The sequence below is a fragment of the Oncorhynchus nerka genome, linkage group LG3 (assembly GCF_034236695.1).
Source record: "Oncorhynchus nerka isolate Pitt River linkage group LG3, Oner_Uvic_2.0, whole genome shotgun sequence".
NCBI lineage: Eukaryota > Metazoa > Chordata > Actinopteri > Salmoniformes > Salmonidae > Oncorhynchus > Oncorhynchus nerka.
Genome location: NC_088398.1, coordinates 49,655,061 through 49,680,320, shown reverse-complemented (window position 1 = coordinate 49,680,320; position 25,260 = coordinate 49,655,061). Strand labels below are relative to the sequence as shown.

At 42.9% G+C, this 25,260-nt stretch overlaps 1 protein-coding gene across 2 annotated transcripts in view; it reads right to left on the bottom strand.

Annotated features, from left to right (window-relative positions):
- Positions 1-25,260, bottom strand: part of LOC115110032 (ly6/PLAUR domain-containing protein 6B) — a 56,877-nt gene that overhangs the window by 9,896 nt on the left and 21,721 nt on the right. For both annotated transcript variants that reach the window (XM_029635365.2, XM_029635356.2), the window contains 2 exons: positions 1,729-1,869; positions 1,483-1,581 (listed from right to left, as the gene is read on the bottom strand). In XM_029635365.2, coding sequence (XP_029491225.1) covers positions 1,483-1,581; positions 1,729-1,852 — 223 coding nt within the window. In that variant the 5' untranslated portion in view covers positions 1,853-1,869. The remainder of the gene's footprint in view (positions 1-1,482; positions 1,582-1,728; positions 1,870-25,260) is intronic.

Here is a 25,260-nt window from a genome sequence, read left to right as displayed (position 1 = left end):
ACTATTGTTTGTACAGATGAACGTGGTACCTTCAGGCGTTTGGAAATTGCTCCCAAGGATGAACCAGACTTGTGGAGGTCAATTTTTGTTTTATGAGGTTTTGGCTGATTTATTTTGATTTTCCCATGATGTCAAGCAAAGAGGCACTGAGTTTGAAGGTAGACCTTGAAATACATCCACAGGTACACCTTCAATTGACTCAAATTATGTCAATTAGACTATCAGAAGCTTCTAAAGCCATGACATAATTTTCTGGAATTTTCCAAGCTGTTTGAAGGCACAGTCAACTTAGTGTATGTAAACTTCTGACCCACTGGAATTGTGATAAAGTGAATTATAAGTTAAATAATCTGTCTGTAAACAATTGTTGGAAAAATTACTTGTGTCATGCAAAAAATAGATGTCCTAACCAATTTGCCAAAACTATAGTTTGTTAACAAGAAATTTGTGGAGTGGTTGAAAAACGAGTTTTAATGACTAATCTTCCGACTTCAACTGTACCTGATGCAACAGATCAGAACATTTAGCTTAAAATGTTGCTAAACTATTATTTCTTAACATTATTAGTCCAGCAGTACGCACAAGGCTCGAATGTTCATTTGGCTACCGGACAATGAAAGAAAGTTGAAAACCAATAAAACATGAGAGAAATAGGCTACTGGTTTCATGGCATGTATAAAATAATTCCCTCTCCGAATATGGTCCGATTTTGCCTAGGCTACTTTGAAGCAAGGTCAAATGTATGTAGTAAAATGTTCAGGATTCAAACAATTAAGTAGCTTTATGTTTTCAAAATGGATACTGACTCCAGCTCATTGCAAAGATGTGTGACGGTCTGATGAAGCCTGCCTTCAAGCGCGCATGAATTACCAGTTGAGAAATAAAAATACTTGCTATTTTTAATCGTGGCCCAAAATCTATTTTTAACACAGGATTGCATTTAGAATTGTTGCGCAATGATTGGGTTTATAAAAGTTCTGTCTGACAGATTTTCCACAAAAAGGCTCTGTATGCTGTGCATGTGATAAATAAGAAACAACAAATATACCTACGTGCCAATTCAATTGTTTTTCTTCTCCTGGACAATTGGCCGGAGCCAATTTTATTTAATCGGCTTTTCTTTTTTCCCCGGCTAACAGAAACTCTGCTACATAGAGATTCCACCAATTATTGGTCATGTAAATTTGGTTAAAAGTCACGGAGAAGTCATGGAAGTCATGAAATCAAAATGTGTATGAACCCTTAACAGTGAATAATCAGAGGTTTCTATAGCATAATGTCATTTGGGAATTTCTGTGAAAAATGACTGCTCCTGCACCTCTTTCAAGCACTGGCTATAACAGCATAATCATGAGGTATTATAACAGTGTAACAGCAATAATAACAATGATTATTAAGTACTGGTTAACCCTATCAGTCATGCCAATGAGAAACACTAATATCTGACAGTATCTGTGTGAAACAACAGAGGGTACTACTCACTCTGTGGACACCACTTGTCCTCAGCCCAGCGGTTACAGTTGTAGTTGTCTGCAGCTTGCTCGCAGGTGAAGCACTTGAAGCTCTTAGGGAATGGAGTGGCTGTGAAGACATTCCCACACTGTGTGTGAATCTATGTTTTCGCTCACATTGCTTCTGTCATAACTTTTGTTATGATGGATTCAAGTATAAAAAGTTCACGACATTGTTGAAGACATGACATAATTTCAACGAGTAAGCAGAATGTACCTTCCACAGGTGGTTTGACGTTGTAGAAGTTGATACGATCAGCTGTAACCTGGTCACATATGGCCACCAGCGCCAGGAGTTGGATAACAGCGGTGAGGTGCAGGGCCATGGAGAATGACATCATCACAGTCTTTCAGCAACCTGAACCACAGTAACAGAAAGAATCAGGAATGGACATATAATCAAGTATCATTTTAGCCTTTGCAAGCTCATGTAACATAGAACCAAGTGAATGGGAAAGGAGAAGATGAGGAAAAGAATAATAAACTAAAGTGGATATTGAGAACGAGAAGAAGGAACAGGTTGGCCCTCTTTGGGACATTGAGAATTTGTATTATCATGGAATTGAGTCACTCCATGCCCTGCCCTGACCACGTTTACCTGATCCTGAGGGGGAGGACCTCAGAGAGCTGCTGAATGGTTCTGGTCTCTATCAGATCTTTGAACCTTGACTTCTGACCCTTGGCCAGATGGGGCGGGGTAAATCAGAGAGTCACGGCTGAGAGAGCAAACTGGCTCACTGGGGTCCAGAGGAGTCCATAGAGGGGCTAAAGAGACTGATCCTTCCCTGTCTAAAGCTGCTATTTGAGCAGGCAATGGATAGTAGCCACTTATGAGAAGAGGAAAGGGCGATCGATGGCTGATCTATGGAGAGCTTTTGATAAGCCGAACGTTATTGTTAATTGTTGTTTATATCACAAATTATTATTATCAAATTTGTCATCAAGCATCATGAATGTAGCCAAACTGCATTGTCACCGTTTTGCAAGCTCCGACCCCACTTTGCTATTTTGTGATTCTTCCGTCATCTATTTTTACGAAATGTATTCGCTATCATTTCTTGCCTCTTCAACAACAACTGGTTTGCTGATTCTAGCGTGTTGGAAGTGTCGACCCATTGTTCACCCGTCTTGTAATACCTGATGGTCAAATGCCGACCCTTCTACCTCCCAAGGGAGTTTTCATCTGTTATTGTGACTGTTGTATACATTCCTCCTTAGGACAAGAAAAATGACAAGCTGGCAATTAACGAACTGCACGAGGCAATAAACAAGCAGCCGGTCCGTGGCGGTCCTTCGTGGGCAAATTTTGTGAACAAACTTTGTCATCAAAGTCGGGCATTCTCTGGATTTATGGTGCTTTAAAGACAACTGGGAATTCAGAAAAAACAAGGTCAAATCATGATGACATCCGTGATCTTCAGGTCGGAGCTCTAAAAAGAGGCCCGAGTTCCGGACTTGCAATTCCGAATAGGATGAACATTCAAAAACCGTTTTTTTTCCAGAGTTCCCAGTTGTCTTGAACTCACTGAAGTCAGATTTCCCATTTCCACCACCATAGAAAGCACTGAGCTAGGCTGAAACACCAGAATTTTGGAGATGCATTACTCAAGAAAGCAAACAAGAGAAAAAGTTTGTATGCGGCTTTATTAACTCAATTATTATTATTATATATATATATATATATATTTTTTTTGACATTGTTTGCAAACTGATATGTGACACATATTAATGTCAAAAAGACGCAGATGTCGCAGATGCTACGCTATAGGACTGTTTTGCTAGCACAGACTAATATGTTACGGGATTCTTCCAATGGCATTGAGGAGTATACTATCTCAGTCATCGGCTTCATCAATAAGTGCATCAACGACGTCATCTATACAGTGACCGTACGTACATATCCCAACCAGAAGCCATGGATTACAGGCAACATCCGCATTGAGCTAAAGGCTAAAGCTGCCGCTTTCAAGGAGCGGGACACTAATCCGATTGCTTTAAGAAATCCCGATACTCCCTCAGATGAACTGAACCATCAAACAGGCAAACCGTCAATACAGGATTAAGATTGAATCCTACACACCGGCTCTGACGCTCGTCAGATGTGGCAGGGCTTGAAAACTATTACGGACTACAAAGGGAAACCCAGCCAGCTGCGAGCTGCCCAGTGACGGAAGCCTGCCAGACGAGCTTAATGCCTTTTCGCTTCGAAGCAAGCAACACTGAAGCATGCAGGACAGCACCAGCTGTTCCGGAAGACTGTATAACGCTCTCGGTAGCCGATGTGAGCAAGACCTTTAAACAGGTCAACATTCACAAAGCCGCGGGGCCAGATGGATTACGAGGATGTGTACTCAAATAATGAGCGGACCAACTGGCAAGGTTCTTCACTGACATTTTTAACATCTCCCTGACCAAGTCTGTAAAAACTACATGTTTCAAGCAAACCACCATTGTCCCTGTGCCTAAGGAAGTGAAGGTAACCTGCCTAAATGATTACTGCCCCGTAGCACTCACGTCGGTAGCCAAGAAATGCTTTGAAAGGCTGGTAATGGCTCACATGAACAGCATCATGGCGGATACCCTAGACCAGTGGTTCCCAAACCTTTTATAGTCCCGTACCCCTTCAAAACATTCAACCTCCAGCTGCGTACCCCCTCTATCACCAGTGTCAGCGCAATCTCAAATGTTGATTTTTGCCTGCCACACACACACTATACGATACATTTATTAACCTCTTGAACCTCTGGGGGCAGTATTTCATTTTTGGATGAAAAACGTTCCCGTTTTAAACAAGATATTTTGTCACGAAAAGATGCTCGACTATGCATATAATTGAAAGCTTTGGAAATACAGCACTCTGACGTTTCCAAAACTGCAAAGATATTGTCTGTGAGTGCCACAGAACTAATGCTACAGGCGAAACCAAGATGAAATTTCATACAGGAAGTGAGCCAGATTTTTGAGGCACTGTGTTCCAATGTCTCCTTATATGGCTGTGAATGCGCAAGGAATGAGCCTACATTTTCTCTCTTTTCCCCAAGGTGTTTGCAGCATTGTGACGTATTTGTAGGCATATCATTGGAAAATTGACCATAAGAGACTACATTTACCAGGTGTCCGCTCGGTGTCCTCCGTCGAAACTATTGTGTAATCTCCAGGTGCGTGCATTGTTCCATTTGAACAGAGGAGAAACCAAACTGCCACGAGTGACTTATCATCGAATAGATATGTGAAAAACACCTTGAGGATTGATTCTAAACAACGTTTGCCATGTTTCTGTCGATATTATGGAGTTAATTTGGAAAAAAGTTTGCGTTGTAATGACTGAATTTTCGGGGTTTTTTCTTAGCCAAACGTGATGAACAAAACGGAGCGATTTCTCCTACACAAATAATCTTTTTGGAAAAACTGAACATTCGCTATCTAACTGAGAGTCTCCTCAATGAAAACATCCGAAGTTCTTCAAAGGTAAATTATTTTATTTGAATGCTTTTCTTGTTTTTGTGAAAATGTTGCCTGCTGAATGCTAGGCTTAATGCTATGCTAGCTATCAATACTCTTACACAAATGCTTGTTTAGCTATGGTTGAAAAGCATATTTTGAAAATCTGAGATGACAGTGTTGTTAACAAAAGGCTAAGCTTGAGAGCCAATATATTTATTTCATTTCATTTGCGATTTTCATGAATAGTTAACGTTGCGTTATGGTAATGAGCTTGAGGCTATAATTACACTCCCGGATACGTTTTTTTTCCTTAGCCAAACGTGATGAACAAAACGGAGCGATTTCTCCTACACAAATAATATTTTTGGAAAAACTGAACATTTGCTATCTAACTGAGTGTCTCCTCATTGAAATCATCCGAAGTTCTTCAAAGGTAAATTATTTTATTTGACTGCTTTTCTTGTTTTTGTGAAAATGTTGCCTGCTGAATGCTAGGCTTAATGCTATGCTGGCTATCAATACTCTTACACAAATGCTTGTTTAGCTATGGTTGAAAAGCATATTTTGAAAATCTGAGATGACAGTGTTGATAACAAAAGGCTAAGCTTGAGAGCCAATATATTTATTTCATTTCATTTGCGATTTTCATGAATAGTTAACGTTGCGTTATGGTAATGAGCTTGAGGCTATAATTACGCTCCCGGATACGGGATTGCTCGTCGCAACAGGTTAAACATAAGAATGAGTGCGAGTTTTTGTCACTACCCGGCTCATGGGAAGTAACAAAGCGCTCTTATAGGACCAGGGCACAAATAATAATCAATAATTTTGCTCTTTATTTAACCATCTTACATTTAAAAAGCTTATTTGTTTATAATTTACACCCTTCTCAGGTTAATGAGATGGGTGTGCTTGAAAGGATACACATAATTTTGCAATGTTGGGTTGTATTGGAGAGAGTCTCAGTCTTAAATACATTTCCATACACAGTCTGTGCCTGTATTTAGTTTTCATGCTACTGAGGGCCGAGAATCCCCTCTCACATAGGTATGTGGTTGCAAAGGGAATCAGTGTCTTAACAGCGCGATTTGCCAAGGCAAGAAACTCGGAGTGCTGTCCTATCCAGAAATCTGACAGTGGCTTCTGATTAAATTAAATTTTCACAGAACCGCTTGTTGCAATTTTGACGAGGCTCTCTTGTGAAGATATCAGTAAGTGGACTGGAGGCAGGGCATGAAGGTATAACGAATCCAGTTGTTTGTGTCATCCGTTTCAGGAAAGTACCTGATTTGGGGCGGCAGGGTAGCCTAGTGGTTAGAGCGTTGGACTAGTAACCTTAAGGATAAAGTAATCCTTCTCACCCCCCTTAAAAGATTTAGATGCACTATTGTAAAGTGGCTGTTCCACTGGATGTCATAAGGCGAACGCACCAATTTGTAAGTCGCTCTGGATAAGAGCGTCTGCTAAATGACTTCAATGTCTTAAATGTAACCGAAAGGTTGCAAGATCGAATCCCTGAGCTGACAAGGTAAAAATATGTTGTTCTGCCCCTGAACAAGACAGTTAACCCACTGTTCATACGCTGTCATTGAAAATAAGAATTTGTTCTTAACTGAATTGACTAGTTAAATAAAGAAAAAATTGCGCACTCAACTCACTCCGGTGCTTTGCTATATCACATTTGACATTGTCCGTAAGCTTCCTTTGAGTTCATTTGCACACCAAAAAACATACAATGATGGAAAAACCTGTGTGTTGTCCTTGTTAATGCAGATAGAGACTTCTTAATCATAGCCTCAATTTTGTTCCGCACACTGAGTATAGTTGCGTAGAGTCCCTGTAATCCTAGATTCAGATCATGCAGGTGAGAAATAACATCACCCAGTCGTGTGAAAAACTTGTCATCATGCAAGCGGACAGACAAGTGAAAATTATGGTCAGTAAAGAAAACTTTAAGCTCATCTCTCAATTTAAAAAAACATGTCAATACTTTGCCCCTTGATAACCATTTTAAATGAGCGTTGCATGGTCGCTGTCCATATCATTGTATAGTGAAGAAAATACACGAGAGTTCAGGGGTCTTACTTAAACAAAGTTAACCATTTTCCCTGTCACGTCCAAAATGTTTTTCAAGCTGTCAGGCATTCCCTTGGCAGCAAGAGCCTCTCGGTGGACGGTGCAGTGTGCCCAAGTGACGTTGGGAGCAACTGCTTGAGTTACCACTCCACGATGTCTCCATGTCATGGCTTTTGCAACATCAGTACAGATACCAACATGAGCAGCAACTACGTTTGGCTACATACGGACCGTTAGTGGAATTCCCGTGCGAGAGTAACGTTTAATGTGATTGTATGTTAACCTGTTGCTTCTACTCGGGACGCTTGCGTCCCAACTAGAGCTCTGGAAATGCAAATGCACTACGCTAAATGCTAATAGTATTAGTTCAAACTCAAAAGTTCATTAAAATACACATGCAGGGTATCGAATTAAAGCTACACTCGTTGTGAATCCAGGCAACAAGTCAGATTTTTAAAATGCTTTTCGGCGAAAGCATGAGAAGCTATTATCTGATAGCATGCAACACCCCAAAAGACCCACAGGGGACGTAAACAAAATAATTAGCATTTCGGCGTGACACAAACCGCACAATAAAATAGAAAACATTCATTACCTTTCACCATCTTCTTTGTTGGCACTCCTAGATGTCCCATAAACACTATTTGGGTCTTTATTTCGATTAAATCGGTCCATATAAAGCCTAGATATCGTTATATGTAGACTGTGTGATAAACGAAAAAAACATTGTTTCAAAACGTAACGTCATTTTTTTAAATTCAAAAAGTCGACGATAAACTTTCACAAAACACTTCGAAATACGTTTGTAATGCAACTTTAGGTATTAGTAAACGTTAATAAGCGATACAATTCATCAGGAGGAGATGTAAAGATCATTAGCTGTCCGTCTGGAAAAATGTCCGGCTAGAAACTCAACGAAAATATCCGGTCCTAGACCGGAGGAGATACGGTGTCCTGCATGTGTTTGACCAAGAAAAAACTCGAAGGGAAATGACAAGACTCTAGACACCGTGTGGAAGCAGTAGGTACTGCAACCTCAGTAAATTAATTGTGGTTCACCTTTATCAATGGGATCAAGTAGCGCATGGATATATTTTCCCATTTTCAGTGATCAGTTTTTCCTGTGCTTTTCGATGTAAATGCCGTTCTGGTAAAGCCACAGCAGTGATTTAACCAGTTTTTTAAACGTCTGAGTGTTTTCTATCCACACAGACTAAGCAAATGCATATACTATATTCCTGGCATGAGTAGCAGGGCGCTGAAATGTTGCGCGATTTTTAACAGAATGTTCAAAAAAGTAGAGGGTCGACTTAAGAGGTTAATTATTTGACTAGGATACCTGTATTTGACATTGTGTTGTTATTTCGCTGATCACTAGATGGTTTAATTGTATGTTTGGCAGTGAATCAAGGCTACTCAGGTAGAAAAAAAACTACTCAGGTAGAAAAAAATGTATAGTCCGCTTGGAAAATATAAATTGACTGTTTGAAAATGTGAATCACATTTTTATTTGGCGTACCCCCGGCGGCATTGCGCGTACCCCAGTTTGGGAATACCTGCCCTAGGCCCACTCCAAACTCAACAGATCCACAGATGACGCAATCTCAATCGCACTCCACACTGCCCTTTCCCACCGGGACAAAAGGAACACCTATGTGTTCATTGACTACAGCTCACCGTTCAACACCATAGTGCACACAAAGCTCATCACTAAACTAAGGACCCTGGGACTAAACACCTCCCTCAGCAACTGGATCCTGGACTACCTGACGGGCTGCCCCCAGGTGGTAAAGGTAGGCAACAACACATTTTCCACACGGATCCTCAACACTCGGGCCCCTCGGGGGTGCGTGATTTGTCCCCTCCTGTACTCCCTGTTCACCTACGACTGCATGGCCAAACACGACTCCAACACCATCATTAAGTTTGCTGACGAAACAACAGTGGTAGGCCTGATTACCAACAACGATGAGACAGCCTATAGGGCGGAGGTCAGAGACCTGGCAGTGTGGACTACAGGAAAAGGTGGGTCGAACAGGCACCCATAAACATCGACTGAGTTTCAAGTTCCTTGGCGTCCACTTCACCAACAAACTATCATCGTCCAAACACACAGAGACAGCCGTGACACCAACACTTTTTGCCCCCCCTGGAGACTGGAAAGATTTGGCATGGATCCCCAGATCCTCAAAAAGTTCTACAGCTCCACCATCGAGAGCATCCTGACCGGTTGCATCAGCCTGGTATGGCAACTGCTTGGCTTCTGATCGTAAGGGGCTACAGGGGGTAGTGTGTACGGCCCAGTACATCACTGGGGCCAAGCTTCCTGCCATCCAGGACATACATACTAGGCGGTGTCAGAGGAAGGCCTAAAAAATACTGGAGAGCCAAGTCTAAGACCAAAAGGCTCCTTAACAGCTTTTCTCTGTTTTTTTTTGCTAGTCTTCCCGGTGTTGACACTTGCCTGCCTTGACTCCGAACCCGCCTGCCTGACCATACTGACCGGACCTCGAGCCTGCCTGCCACTCTGTACCTCCTGGACTCTGACCTTGTTATGATCTTTTGCCTGTCCACGATCATTCTCTTGCCTGCCCCTTGGGATACTAATAAATATCAGAGACTTGAACCATCTGCCTCCCGTGTCTGCATCCTGTGCCCTTATAGATATACTGTGAGAGTGCTCGCATGCATACTGATTTAAAGCAACGATAATCAAGTGATAGGCTGTTTTAAAACTCTGCAGCTGCAATTGAAAAAAAAAACATCTTTACAATGAAAAAATAAGGTGACTCCTGAAAGCCAGATGGAGATGTGTAAATTAGACATACATTCAATCCTTATATTACTGTAATATAGGCTATGCTACAGCAGATTTCTCTACCTTTCACGAGAAAAAAAGTTACCATGATGAGATGATACATGCACTGTTAACTGCGCTCCATACTGAGATGCGCTTTCTGTCCCCACCCTGAGCTTTGATGATTGATCATCAAGACAGCATAGAATAAGCGTGGTCCATAGAGATGGCATATTTAGACATGGCATATAATTTAACAGTTCTATTTCACCTCATGCTGTTATTTATCCCAGGAAAGGGAGTGGGGGGCAGCATTCCGCCATCCACATAGAAGTGGCTGCAGTGGAGCAGGTCGAGAGTCTCAAGTTCCTGGGAGTCCAAACCCCTGAGGACTTAAAATGGTCCACACACGCGCATAGACTTGAAGAAGGTGCAACAGCGCCTCTTCAACCCTCAGGAGGTTGAAAATGTTTGGCATGGGCCCTCAAATCCTCAAAAAGTTGTGAGCAATTGTGAGCATCTTGACTGACTGCATCACTGCTTGGTATGGCAATAGCAACACACTCGATCACATCGCGCTACAGAGGGTGGTGCAAGCAATCCAGTACATCACTGGGGCCAAGTTCCCTGCCATCTAGGACTTATATAATGGGAGGTGTGAAAGGAAGGCAAGGGAAATCGTTAGTCACCCAAGCCATAGACTGTTCTCTCTGCTTCCGCACGGCAAGCAGTACCGGTGCATCAAGTCTGACACCAACAGACTCCTGAGCAGCTTCTCTCCGCAAACCACAAGACTGCTAAATAGCTAACTAAATACACTGAACAAAAATATAAACGCAACATGTAGTGTCGGTCCCATGATTCATGAGCTGAAATAAATTATCCCAGAAATTTTCCATACTCACATAAAAACGTATTTCTCTTACACGGGTGCACCTTCTGCTGGGGACAATAAAAGGCCACTCTAAAATGTGCAGTTGTCACACAACACAATACCACAGATGTGTCAAGTTTTGAGGGAGCGTGCAATTGTCATGCTGACTGCAGGAATGTCCACCAGAGCTGTTGCCAGATAATTTAATATTAATTTCTCTACCATAAGCCGCTTCCAAGGTTGTTTTAGAGAATTTGGCAGTACGTTAACCGGCCTCGCAACCACAGACCATGTGTAACCACGCCAGCCCAGGACCTTCCCTTCTGGCTTCTTCACCTGCGAGATTGTCTGAGAACAGTTACCGAGACAGCTGATGAAACTGAGGAGTATTTCTGTCTGTAACAAAGCCCTTTAGTGGGGGAAAGTGGGAGCCATGGCTGCACCCCTTCCCAGTCATGTGAAATCCGTATATTAGGGTCTAATTGTAATGGTATTTGTCGTCTGAAGAAGAGGAATCATCGGACCAAAGCACAGCGTGGTAAGTGTTCATGCTTGTTTTATTAAAACTGAACACTATAACAAAAATAAACAAGAGAATAACCGAAACAGTCCTGTAAGGTGCAAACACTAAACAGAAATTAACTACCCACAAAAGCCATGTGGGGAAAAAGCTACCTATGTATGTTTCCCAATCAGAGAAAACGATAGACAGCTGTCCCTGATTGAGAACCATACCCAGCCAAAACAAAGAAATACAAAAACATAGAAAAAATAACAGAATGCCCACCCAAATCACACCCTGACCAAACCAAAATAGAGACATAAAAGCTCTAAAAAGCTTACATGATTTGTAACTCAGTATTGTCACGTTCTGACCTTAGTTCCTCTGAACTTCCGGCGCCGACAGAGATGGCCGCCTCGCTTCGCGTTCCTAGGAAACTATGCAGTTTTTTTATTTTACGTGTTATTTCTTACATTAGTACCCCAGGTCATCTTAGGTTTCATTACATACAGTCGAGAAGAACTACTGAATATAAGATCAGCGTCAACTCACCATCAGTACGACCAAGAATATGTTTTCCGCGACGCGGATCCTGTGTTCTGCCTTACAAACAGGACAACGGAATGGATCGCATGCAGCGACCCAAGGAAACGACTCCGAAAAAGAGGGAAACGTAGCGGTCTTCTGGTCAGACTCAGGACAAGGGCACATCGCGCACCACTCCCCAGCATTCTTCTTGCCAATGTCCAGTCTCTTGACAACAAGGTTGATGAAATCCGAGCAAGGGTAGCATTCCAGAGGGACATCAGAGACTGCAACGTTCTCTGCTTCACGGAAACATGGCTCACTGGAAAGACGCTATCCGGGCGGTGCAGCCAACGGGTTTCTCCACGCATCGCGCCGACAGAAACAAACATCTTTCTGGTAAGAAGAGTGGCGGGGGCGTATGCCTCATGACTAACGAGACATGGTGTGATGAAGGAAACATACAGGAACTCAAATCCTTCTGTTCACCTGATTTAGAATTCCTCACAATCAAATGTAGACCGCATTATCTTCCAAGAGAATTCTCCTCGATTATAATCACAGCCGTATATATATCCCCCCCCAAGCAGACACATCGATGGCTCTGAACGAACTTTATTTAACTCTTTGCAAACTGGAAACCATTTATCCGGAGGCTGCATTCATTGTAGCTGGGGATTTTAACAAAGCTAATCTGAAAACAAGACTCCCTAAATTTTATCAGCATATCGATTGCGCAACCAGGGGTGGTAAAACCTTGGATCATTGTTACTCTAACTTCCGCGACGCATATAAGGCCCTGCCCCGCCCCCCTTTCGGAAAAGCTGACCACGACTCCATTTTGTTGATCCCTGCCTACAGGCAGAAACTTAAACAAGAGGCTCCCACGCTGAGGTCTGTCCAACGCTGGTCAGACCAAGCTGACTCCACACTCCAAGACTGCTTCCATCACGTGGACTGGGACATGTTTCGTATTGCGTCAGATAAAAATATTGACGAATACGCTGATTCGGTGTGCGAGTTCATTAGAACGTGCGTTGAAGATGTCGTCCCCATAGCAACGATAAAAACATTCCCTAACCAGAAACCGTGGATTGATAGCAGCATTCGCGTGAAACTGAAAGCGTGAACCACTGCTTTTAATCAGGGCAAGGTGTCTGGCAACATGACCGAATACAAACAGTGCAGCTATTCCCTCCACAAGGCTATTAAACAAGCTAAGCGTCAGTACAGAGACAAAGTAGAATCTCAATTCAACGGCTCAGACACAAGAGGCATGTGGCAGGGTCTACAGTCAATCACGGACTACAAGAAGAAACCCAGCCCAGTCACGGACCAGGATGTCTTGCTCCCAGGCAGACTAAATAACTTTTTTGCCCGCTTTGAGGACAATACAGTGCCACTGACACGGCCTGCAACGAAAACATGCGGTCTCTCCTTCACTGCAGCCGAGGTGAGTAAGACATTTAAACGTGTTAACCCTCGCAAGGCTGCAGGCCCAGACGGCATCCCCAGCCGCGCCCTCAGAGCATGCGCAGACCAGCTGGCCGGTGTGTTTACGGACATATTCAATCAATCCCTATACCAGTCTGCTGTTCCCACATGCTTCAAGAGGGCCACCATTGTTCCTGTTCCCAAGAAAGCTAAGGTAACTGAGCTAAACGACTACCGCCCCGTAGCACTCACTTCCGTCATCATGAAGTGCTTTGAGAGACTAGTCAAGGACCATATCACCTCCACCCTACCTGACACCCTAGACCCACTCCAATTTGCTTACCGCCCAAATAGGTCCACAGACGATGCAATCTCAACCACACTGCACACTGCCCTAACCCACCTGGACAAGAGGAATACCTATGTGAGAATGCTGTTCATCGACTACAGCTCGGCATTCAACACCATAGTACCCTCCAAGCTCGTCATCAAGCTCGAGACCCTGGGTCTCGACCCCGCCCTGTGCAACTGGGTACTGGACTTCCTGACGGGCCGCCCCAGGTGGTGAGGGTAGGCAACAACATCTCCTCCCCGCTGATCCTCAACACGGGGCCCCACAAGGGTGCGTTCTGAGCCCTCTCCTGTACTCCCTGTTCACCCACGACTGCGTGGCCACGCACGCTCCAACTCAATCATCAAGTTTGCGGACGACACAACAGTGGTAGGCTTGATTACCAACAACGACGAGACGGCCTACAGGGAGGAGGTGAGGGCCCTCGGAGTGTGGTGTCAGGAAAATAACCTCACACTCAACGTCAACAAAACTAAGGAGATGATTGTGGACTTCAGGAAACAGCAGAGGGAACACCCCCTATCCACATCGATGGAACAGTAGTGGAGAGGGTAGCAAGTTTTAAGTTCCTCGGCATACACATCACAGACAAACTGAATTAGTCCACTCACACTGACAGCGTCGTGAAGAAGGCGCAGCAGCGCCTCTTCAACCTCAGGAGGCTGAAGAAATTCGGCTTGTCACCAAAAGCACTCACAAACTTCTACAGATGCACAATCGAGAGCATCCTGGCGGGCTGTATCACCGCCTGGTACGGCAACTGCTCCGCCTCAACCGTAAGGCTCTCCAGAGGGTAGTGAGGTCTGCACAACGCATCACCGGGGGCAAACTACCTGCCCTCCAGGACACCTACACCACCCGATGTTACAGGAAGGCCATAAAGATCATCAAGGACATCAACCACCCGAACCACTGCCTGTTCACCCCGCTATCATCCAGAAGGCGAGGTCAGTACAGGTGCATCAAAGCTGGGACCGAGAGACTGAAAAACAGCTTCTATCTCAAGGCCATCAGACTGTTAAACAGCCACCACTAACATTGAGTGGCTGCTGCCAACACACTGTCATTGACACTGACCCAACTCCAGCCACTTTAATAATGGGAATTGATGGGAAATGTTGTAAATATATCACTAGCCACTTTAAACAATGCTACCTTATATAATGTTACTTACCCTACATTATTCATCTCATATGCATACGTATATACTGTACTCTACATCATCGACTGCATCCTTATGTAATACATGTATCACTAGCCACTTTAACTATGCCACTTTGTTTACTTTGTCTACATTCTCATCTCATATGTATATACTGTACTCGATACAATCTACTGTATGCTGCTCTGTACCATCACTCATTCATATATCCTTATGTACATATTCTTTATCCCCTTACACTGTGTATAAGACAGTAGTTTTGGAATTGTTAGTTAGATTACTTGTTGGTTATCACTGCATTGTCGGAACTAGAAGCACAAGCATTTCGCTACACTCGCATTAACATCTGCTAACCATGTGTATGTGACAAATAAAATTTGATTTGATTTGTTTTGTCTTTTGTTTTAGTATGGTCAGGGCGTGAGTTGGGTGGGTTGTCTATGTTCGTTTTTCTATCATTTGGGATTTCTGTGTTCGGCCTAGTATGGTTCTCAATCAGAGGCAGCTGTCAATCGTTGTCCCTGATTGAGAATCATACTTAGGTAGCCTGGTTTCACTTTTGAGTTGTGGGTGTTTGTTTTCCGTGTGAGTGTTTGGTCCACACGGTACTGTTTTCGGTTTTGTATATTCACGTCATGGTTGTTTGTTTTGTTCGAGTGTTCTATTGTCTTTTAAAAAAACATTATGGCCACTTACCACGCTGTGCATTGGTCCTCCGATCCTTCTCGCTACTCCTCCTCAGAAGAGGAGGACGAGAACCCTTACAAGTATAATTGTTTAATGTTGCATATCTTTTTTTTACCCCCTTTTTCTCCCCAATTTCACGGTATCCAATTGTTAGTCGTTACTGTCTTGTCTCATCGCTACAACTCCTGCACGGATTCGGGAGAGGTGAAGGTCGAGAGCCATGCGTCCTCCGAAAGACAACCCAACCAAGCCGCACTGCTTCTTAACACAGCGTGCATCCAACCCAGAAGCCAACCGCACCAATGTGTCGGAGGAAACACCGTACTCCAAGCAACCTGGTCAGCGTGCACTGCACCCGGCTCGCCACAGGAGTCGCTAGTGGGCGATGAGACAAGGATATCCCTTCCCTAACCCAGACGACACTTGGCCAATTGTGCGCCGTCCGAACCCAGAGTCAGACCACTGCGCCACCCGGGAGGCCGCATTTATATTTTTGATCAGTATATATTGTTATTGATTACTGCATTGTTAGGTTTAGAGCTTACAAGAAAGGCATTTCAATGTACTTGTGCATGTGACATTAAAACTTGAAAAATAGGCAAAACAGAAGACCGGAGATGGTCTGAACAGAAAGCAGCTTCAGCTGAACAAAAGCCATGTGTCACATGTGAAACATCCCAGAGAGAAAGTCTAACAGCAGATAATTGTGATTCTTAGATCATTAAATTCAAATGCCTTCAATTTGTCATCTTAGATCAAGAAGGCAAGTATTTTGGGCCCAGACGTTTCTGCAGGCAGTTGGGTGCAGGCAGAACCCCCAAGGCACATGATTCAAATATCTAATAGGTTTAATAAATAACCAGGTGGAATTAACATTCAACAATGTTACTGGATTTTGTGTTGCACAGACAGATAAACAATTCGTGAACATTACAATCCCTTCCCAGTGACATAATGAATATTGTGTTGTTGATTGATGGTGTGGAGATCTTTTTAAATCTGAAAACATCTTATACTCAAAATCATTAGCAAATAGCATTTTTTTTTTACTATGTCAGCACTAAATCAACACTAACCTGTGTTAACCTGAGATTATCTGCCTCTGTGGAGACATAAATCACACTCTGGCATTGACATACAGCTAAATCAATACCTGAACACAAACACCCCTCTTATCTCACTTTACAAAACAAACCATCTCTGAACAAACCCAGAAAAACAGAACCATCAATCTCTCAAGAGTCATACTCCACAGGTCTTGGTAAGGGCAGAGCAGAGCTTTTGAGTAAATACCCTTTTTGTACCTCTGTGAAATTTGGAGGAGTTGGACTTCATAGCATGCAAGAGGTTTACAGGTCAAGTGACCCTGTGGCCAAGGTATTTGCTGGAATATGCATGTACTTGTTGTGCCTTGCGAGTCGCTATATTTAGGCTCCCTCTCATCTCAAACTGTCCTCAGTCCCAGGAATTCTCTCTCACAGGAGCAATGCTGAGACGGAGTGGAGCAAACGCACATTTTGGCATTTCAAAATCACAAGCGGGTGTCACAAGCGGGTGGACTGTCAGCATTAGAAAATGCTGATAGTCCATATTGTAGTATTTGTCAAGTAATGATGCAAAAACATTATATTCTGAGGTTTCAGATCAGACCCATTTCCCCATCCTGGCCAAACACAATTACCATTTTACAACTCACTGGAAGTTTATTTCAGATTAGCATAGAGACAGATTCAAACTACACTGACATTTCTGAAGATGGTTTGTGTTTTTAGCCATATTTTTGTTATACGATGAGCTAGTTAAAGTAGCATTCCCATAAACAAGAAAAATCATCTACATTTAATCACATTTCTTTAGAAGGCTATTGCCTAACCAAGCCCACTGACTGATAAGAAATATAATGTGTAATGGTGTTGAAAACAAACAGTTCACTATACAACGTGGTAATAATAGCATCTGTGAATGTGGGTTTTCCTACCAAAATGGCATTGTAAGTCAAATGTGAACAGTAAGGCTTACCTCCTAAAGTTCAAATGAAGTGAAATCTAATCCACATGTATGTATCAACAGAGATCCGTAAAAGCCCTGTTTAACAGATCCTTTCAGGTGAGGGTGACTGACTAGACGGATCCCTGGTTTACTATAAGTAATTTCCTTCCCTGCCACTGCCGCCTTAACCCAGGGTTCATGAAGGGTCAGTGACCCCTAACTTCCTGACACCGCAGCAACTTGATTGGATGACATTTGGGGGTAGTGATGGAAACAGTCACAATCTGTCAGGAGAGTGTCAGCCAGTCTCCTGTCCAAGCCCCTCATTAGCATTCACATCAAAACACACACACACACCAGTTGGGGGAGGGGAGTACTCCAAAATACCCCTTATCTAGTGGGTGTGTCCATTAAGCAGCTAAAGGCAGCCTATATTAAACATGTGCCTGGGAGAGAGGGATTACTGGCCTATCATATTATGACAAAAGTAATTTCCTCCTTCACAAAGCAAAGCCAGTTGGTAGCCTGGGAACAGGTTACATATTAGCCAGAGAACATATTAGTGCCTATCTGTACCTGTTACCGAGTCACACTCTAGTATTGATTTAAGTCACATGAACAGCTAGGTCTCTGGAGGCAACAACCAATTTATTGAGGTCCGTCTCCAAACATCTTAGCATAGGTATTATTCCCCTGCAGCACACTCCCTTATCAAACACTGAGTTGAAACACAATACGATAAGACCGAGTTTGTGCTCTTTCGAAATGACTAGGCTATCTCTGGTTTTAGTACAAACTACAAAACAACCTCACCTTCCTTGAACCCTATTTTGGTCTTCCTCACTTCCTTTAGGAAATCAGTAGGTTTTCCCCTTGGAGGTCACTAGGAACAGTGTAGTTCCCATGATGAGGAAGGAAAGGAGTCGGGAAGGGGCACAATCACTTCCAAGCGCAGTCTCTGCAGGGGTGCAGACATTTTTAAGAGGACTTAACTACTTCCAGAGTTCTGAGTTCCGGTTAAGCTCAGCTATGTCTGGAAAACACATTCCATTCCAGAAGCAGTGCAGCTGACTGGTGCTCCGCTCAGCTAACTCACCAGGCTGCTCCGTTCAGCTAACTCACCAGGCTGCTCCGTTCAGCTAACTCACCAGGATGCTCCGTTCAGCTAACTCACCAGGATGCTCCGTTCAGCTAACTCACCAGGATGCTCCGTTCAGCTAACTCACCAGGCTGCTCCGTTCAGCTAACTCACCAGGCTGCTCCGTTCAGCTAACTCACCAGGCTGCTCCGTTCAGCTAACTCACCAGGCTGCTCCGTTCAGCTAACTCACCAGGATGCTCCGTTCAGCTAACTCACCAGGCTGCTCCGTTCAGCTAACTCACCAGGCTGCTCCGTTCAGCTAACTCACCAGGCTGCTCCGTTCAGCTAACTCACCAGGCTGCTCCGTTCAGCTAACTCACCAGGCACCGGGCTCTGATAACAACACAGTACACATCCACAGCATGTAGGGAGAAAAACACTGCATAGCAGCATTTTTTATTATTTTTTATGTCCTGGGATTTGCGTCCACACAATTTCCCCCTGTGAGTGCAAACCGCCACAGTTCTCCATGTGGGTTATATACTATGAGAAGCTAATTTAGTATTTAAGGCAGATGGCTTTCGAGTGAATTCCAAAGTGAAGGGCTGCAGTCACAGTAAATGTATACAGCATGTTGAATGTTGATCTAGAACATACCGTGCATTCAGACCCCTTGACTTTTCCCACATTTTGTTACGTTACAGCCTTATTCTAAAATGGATTAAATTGCTTTTTCCCCCTCATCAATCTACTACACACAATACCCCATAATTACAAAGCAAAAACAGTTTTTTTAGAATATATTGGTCAATTTATTGAAATAAAAAACTGAAATATCAAATTTACATAAGTATTCAGACCCTTTACTCTGTACTTTGTTAAAGCACTTTTGGCAGCGATTACAGCCTCGAGTCTTCTTGGGTATGACGCAACAAGCTTGAGATTCTCCCATTCATCTCTACAGATTCCCTCAAGCGCTGTCAGGTTGGATGGGGAGTATCCCGATCGAACATCCAGAGATGTTCGATCGTTCAAGTCCGGGCCACTCAAGGACATTCAGAGACTGGTCCCGAAGCCACTCCTGCGTTGTCTTGGCTGTGTGCTTCGGGTCATTGTCCTGTTGGAAGATGAACCTTCACCCCAGTCTGAGGTCATGAGTGCTCTGGAGTAGGTTTTCATCAAGGATCTCTCTGTACTTTGCTCCATTCATCTTTCCCTCGATCCTGACTAGTCTCCCAGTCTGCCTCTGAAAAACATTCACACAGCATGATGCTGCCACCACCATGCTTCACTGAAGGGATGGTGCCAGGTTTCCTCCAGACATGATGCTTGGCATTCAGGCCAAAGAGTTCAATCTTGGTTTCATGAGACCAGAGAATGAACATTTGAACATCTTGGCCATGTTCTGTTATAATCTCCACCCGGCACTGCCAGAAGAGGAATGGCCACCACTTAAAGCCTGGTTCCTCTTTAGGTTTCTTCCTAGGTTCTGGCCTTTCTAGGGAGTTTTTCCTAGCCACCGTGCTTCTACACCTGCATTGCTTGCTGTTTGGGGTTTTATGCTGGGTTTCTGTACAGCACTTTGTGACATCAGCTGAAGTAAGAAGGGCTTTATAAATACATTTGATTTGATCAATGGAAACAGGATGCACTTGAGCTCAATTCCGAGTCTCATAGTGAAGGGTCTGAATACTTATATAAATAATACTTTTTAAAATTTTTAACACATTTGCAAAAACTAAAACCTGTTTTCGCTAAGCCATGATAGGATATTGTGTGTAGATTGATGAGGATATACATATATATTTTTTTATATATTTGAGAAAAAATGCTGTAAAGTAACAAAATATGGAAAGGGGAAGGGGTTTGAATACTTTCCGAATGCACTGTATGCATATATTTGTAAATTTTCCAACCTCATGGCTACCATATCTTTCCTACCGTGACCACTTATGGCTGTTTTAACAGAGAAACAGTGCGGTCCAGATCCGTTCTATGAGATATGACCTTTCAATTAAAGTCATACAAATCATAGACAATATTTCCAAACTGCAACGGCTCTTATACTCATTTAAATGGTTGATAGCCTAGGGCCAAGAGAGGGGAGAGTGTACTGTAAGTGTAATCTGATGAGGAAATGCTCAAAGCCTTCACCTACTAACAACTCCTATTATTGCCAAACTCTCAAGACTGACACACTAAATTCAGGGGAGACATCACAACACACAGTGGTGTTAAAAAGCCTCACGTCAGGGAAGTTTGGAGCATCTTCTAAAGAAAGGGAGAGGGGGATACCTAGTCAGTTGTACAACTGAACGCATTCAACTGAAATGTGTCTCCCGTATTTAACCCAACCCCTCTGAATCAGAAGACCTTTGTACAAACCATCTATGCTGGGACATTACTTTAAATGACGAGACATTTCCCTAACAACAAGACAAAAACCTCATGGTATTTCACCTCCTATAAATGTCTAAAAGTTTGAAGAAAACATTTGAAAGAGAGTTGAGGTCTCTTTGATACCTGACTTACTTGTTAAAAATGTTCCAGTAGTAAACATATGATGCCACCATAAAGGATTCTTCTATTTATTGCGTGAAACTGTTGAGTTGGCAGACAACCTCCTGTATTTCTGTTTTATTGGTTCTTCCAGACTAAAAAAGACACTTCAATGTAAATAACCATACCTGTCACCCCATAAATACCATTACCTCCAGGTTATGCCTGCAGGTTTTAAACAAATGGTGCTTGGTTTACTTTTAAGTCATGGTGGCCTCCACAGTTTGACATCAAGCAGAAGCCTTAAATGAAAGGTTGCGCGAGAAGGGATACTGGAGGTAGAGAGATCTCTTTACACCACTTGGCACAGACCTGGCAGTGTACTGTATACCACTAGGAAGGAACCCTTAGCAAGAAACTGATTCTTAAAATCTAAACCGACAGAGAAAACATTTACCACATGGCAGTCCATCTATGATTTCCAAATTTTTCTGTGATAGTTGCAAGCCAAAGTGTTTGATTTTGCTGCGGCAATAATGACATTTAGTGCCGATTTCATCCAATTTGTCATGAAAATGCAATAACGAGGGAAAGAAACGTGTTAAAAGTGTTGCTTGATTGAATCATTTTAGGTGGTAAAATTGCAGTGATTGGTTAAAATTGCGAGCCCTCTTTTTGGAGTGTGGTGATGGAACAGTTACAGTGGGGCAAAAAAGTATTTAGTCAGCCACCAATTGTGCAAGTTCTCCCACTTAAAAAGATGAGCGAGGCCTGTAATTTTCATCATAGGTACACTTCAACTATGACAGACAAAATAATAAAAAATAATCCAGAAAATCACATTGTAGCATTTTTAATGAATTTATTTGCAAATTATGGTGGAAAATAAGTATTTGGTCACCTACAAACAAGCAAGATTTCTGGCTCTCACAGACCTGTAACTTCTTCTTTAAAAGGCTCCTCTGTCCTCCACTCGTTACCTGTATTAATGGCACCTGTTTGAACTTGTTATCAGTATAAACGACACCTGTCCACAACCTCAAACAGTCACACTCCAAACTCCACTATGGCCAAGACCAAAGAGCTGTCAAAGGACACCAGAAACAAAATTGTAGACCTGCACCAGGCCGGGAAGACTGAATCTGCAATAGGTAAGCAGCTTGGTTTGAAGAAATCAACTGTGGGAGCCATTATTAGGAAATGGAAGACATACAAGACCACTGATAATCTCCCTCGATCTGGGGCTCCATGCAAGATCTCACCCCGTGGGGTCAAAATGATCACAAGAACGGTGAGCAAAAATCCCAAAACCACACGGGGGGACCTAGTGAATGACCTGCAGAGAGCTGGGACCAAAGTAACAAAGCCTACCATCAGTAACACACTACGCCGCAAGGGACTCAAATCATGCAGTGCCAGACGTGTCCCCCTGCTTAAGCCAGTACATGTCCAGGCCCGTCTGAAGTTTGCTAGAGAGCATTTGGATGATCCAGAAGAAGATTGGGAGAATGTCATATGGTCAGATGAAACCGAAATATAACTTTTTGGTAAAAACTCAACTCGTCGTGTTTGGAGGACAAAGAATGCTGAGTTGCATCCAAAGAACACCATACCTACTGTGAAGCATGGGGGTGGAAACATCATGCTTTGGGGCTGTTTTTCTGCAAAGGGACCAGGACGACTGATCCGTGTAAAGGAAATAATGACTGGGGCCATGTATCATGAGATTTTGAGTGAACACCTCCTTCCATCAGCAAGGGCATTGAAGATGAAACGTGGCTGGGTCTTTCAGCATGACAATGATCCCAAACACACCGCCCGGGCAATGAAGAAGGGGCTTCGTAAGAAGCATTTCAAGGTCCTGGAGTGGCCTAGCCAGTCTCCAGATCTCAACCCCATAGAAAATCTTTGGAGCGAGTTGAAAGTATGTGTTGCCCAGCAATAGCCCCAAAACGTCACTGCTCTAGAGGAGATCTGCATGGAGGAATGGGCCAAAATACCAGCAACAGTGTGTGAAAACCTTGTGAAGACTTACAGAAAACGTTTGACCTCTGTCATTGCCAACAAAGGGTATATTAACAAAGTATTGAGAAACTTTTGTTATTGACCAAATACTTATTTTCCACCATTATTTGCAACTAAATTCATAAAAAATCCTACAATGTGATTTTCAGGATTTTTTTCTTCTCATTTTGTCTGTCATAGTTGAAGTGTACCTATGATGAAAATTACAGGCCTCTCTCATCTTTTTAAGTGGGAGAACTTGCACAATTGGTGGCTGACTAAATACTTTTTTGCCCCACTGTATATGCGGTAATATTGCGATGATTTTACTATTTTATGCAGTAATAGTGCAGTGATTGGTCAAATTTGAAAGCCCTCGCATACATTTCTGCTAAATTAGTTATGATCACAAAATCCTGGAGGGACTGCCTGTTGGTAATGGTCCCATAAAGTTGCATGTACAGTCTTAGCAGTAGAGTCCAGACCACAGTGTTACAATGTGATGTGGCTAAATCATAGTGATTACAAGGGACTATGGAAGGTGGGCAAAAGCTTTACTAACTGAGTGGCAAACATAAATATTTGAATGGTATCATTCTGTGAGAAACTGGGAATGCAATCTAAACTATCCACCTAAACTTTATGGTGTGGTTTGCCCTGAGGGGAACAGCATTCTCACTTCAGTAAAAGGCCCAGTGCAGTCAAAAACGTGATATTCCTGTGTTTTTTAATAACACTGAAACAAAATATAAATGCAACATGCAACAATTTTATAGATTTCACTGAGATACAGTTTATATAAGGAAATCAGTCAATTTAAATAAAAACATTAGGCCCTATTCTATGGATTTCACGACTGGGAATACAGATATGCATGTTGGTCACAGATACATTGGATCAGAAAACCAGTCCGTGTCTGGTATGGATCTCATCATGGTATTTCTGTGCATTCAAATTTCCATTGATAAAATGCAATTGTGTTCATTGTCCGTAGCTTATGCCTGCCCATACCATAACCCCACCACCACTAGGCACTCTGTTCACAACGTTGACATCAGCAAACTGCTCGACCACACAAAGCCATACATACTATCTGCCACCTGCCCGGTACAGTTGAAACCGGGATTCATCCGCGAAGCGCACACTTCTCCAGCTTGACAGTGGCCATCGAAGGTGAGTATTTGTCCACTGAAGTCGGTTATGACATTGAACTACAGTCAGGTCAAGACCCTGGTGAGGACAACCAGCACACAGATGAGCTTCCCTGAGACCTTTCTGACAGTTTGTGCAGAAATTGTTCCGTTGTGCAAACCCACAGTTTCATCAGCTGTCTGGGTGGCTGGTCTCAGACGATCCTGCAGGTGAACAAGTAGGATATGGAGGTCCTGGGCTGGCGTGGTTACATGTGGTCTACGGTTGTGAGGCCGGTTAGACGTACTGCCAAATTCTCAAAAATTATGTTGGAGGCGGTATAGAAATTATGGTAGAGAAATTAACATTACATTCTCTGGCAACAGCTCTGGTGGACCTTCCTGCAGTCAGCATGCCGTCTGCACACTCCCTCAAAACTTGACACTTCTGTGGCATTGTGTTGTGTGACAAAATATTTTAGAGTGGCCTTTTATTGTCACCAGCACAAGGTGCACCTGTGTAATGATCATGATGTTTAATCAGCTTCTTGATATGCCACACCTGTTAGGTGGATGTCAACCAAATTTGAGAGAAATAAGCTTTTTGTCCGTATGGAACATTTTTGGGATCTTTAACTTCAGACCATGAAACATGTGACAAACACTTCACATGTTGCGTTTATATTTTTGTTCAGTATATATTTCCACACTATGGAGTTGGAATAATACTGTGAAATGGTCAAAATTATGCTAAAACCTTTTTACTGTTTCGGTGGGAGAGAGTTTGGGCCTTGCACGGGGACCTCACAATGAGGAAAATTAGTTAATAGACCAATAAGAAACCTCTCTGCCAATAACAGCTACTTTTCTGTTTCCCTCCTCACTTAAACCACTCCCACACAGTCCTAGCTACATCTTAGCTTGAGAAATTGCTCTTTAACTCTTAGGGATAGCCTCCTTTTTTCTCCATTTCCTGTCTGAATAACATGCCAAAAGTAAACAGCCTGTTGCTCAGGCCCTGAAGCCAGGATATGCATATAATTGGTACCATTGGAAATGAAACACTTTGAAGTTTGTTAAAATGTTAAAATAATGTAGGAGAATATAACACAATATATATGGTAGGAGAAAATCCAAAGAAAAACCAACCTGATTTTTTTTTTTGAGAGACCATCCTCTTAGAAATGAAAGAGA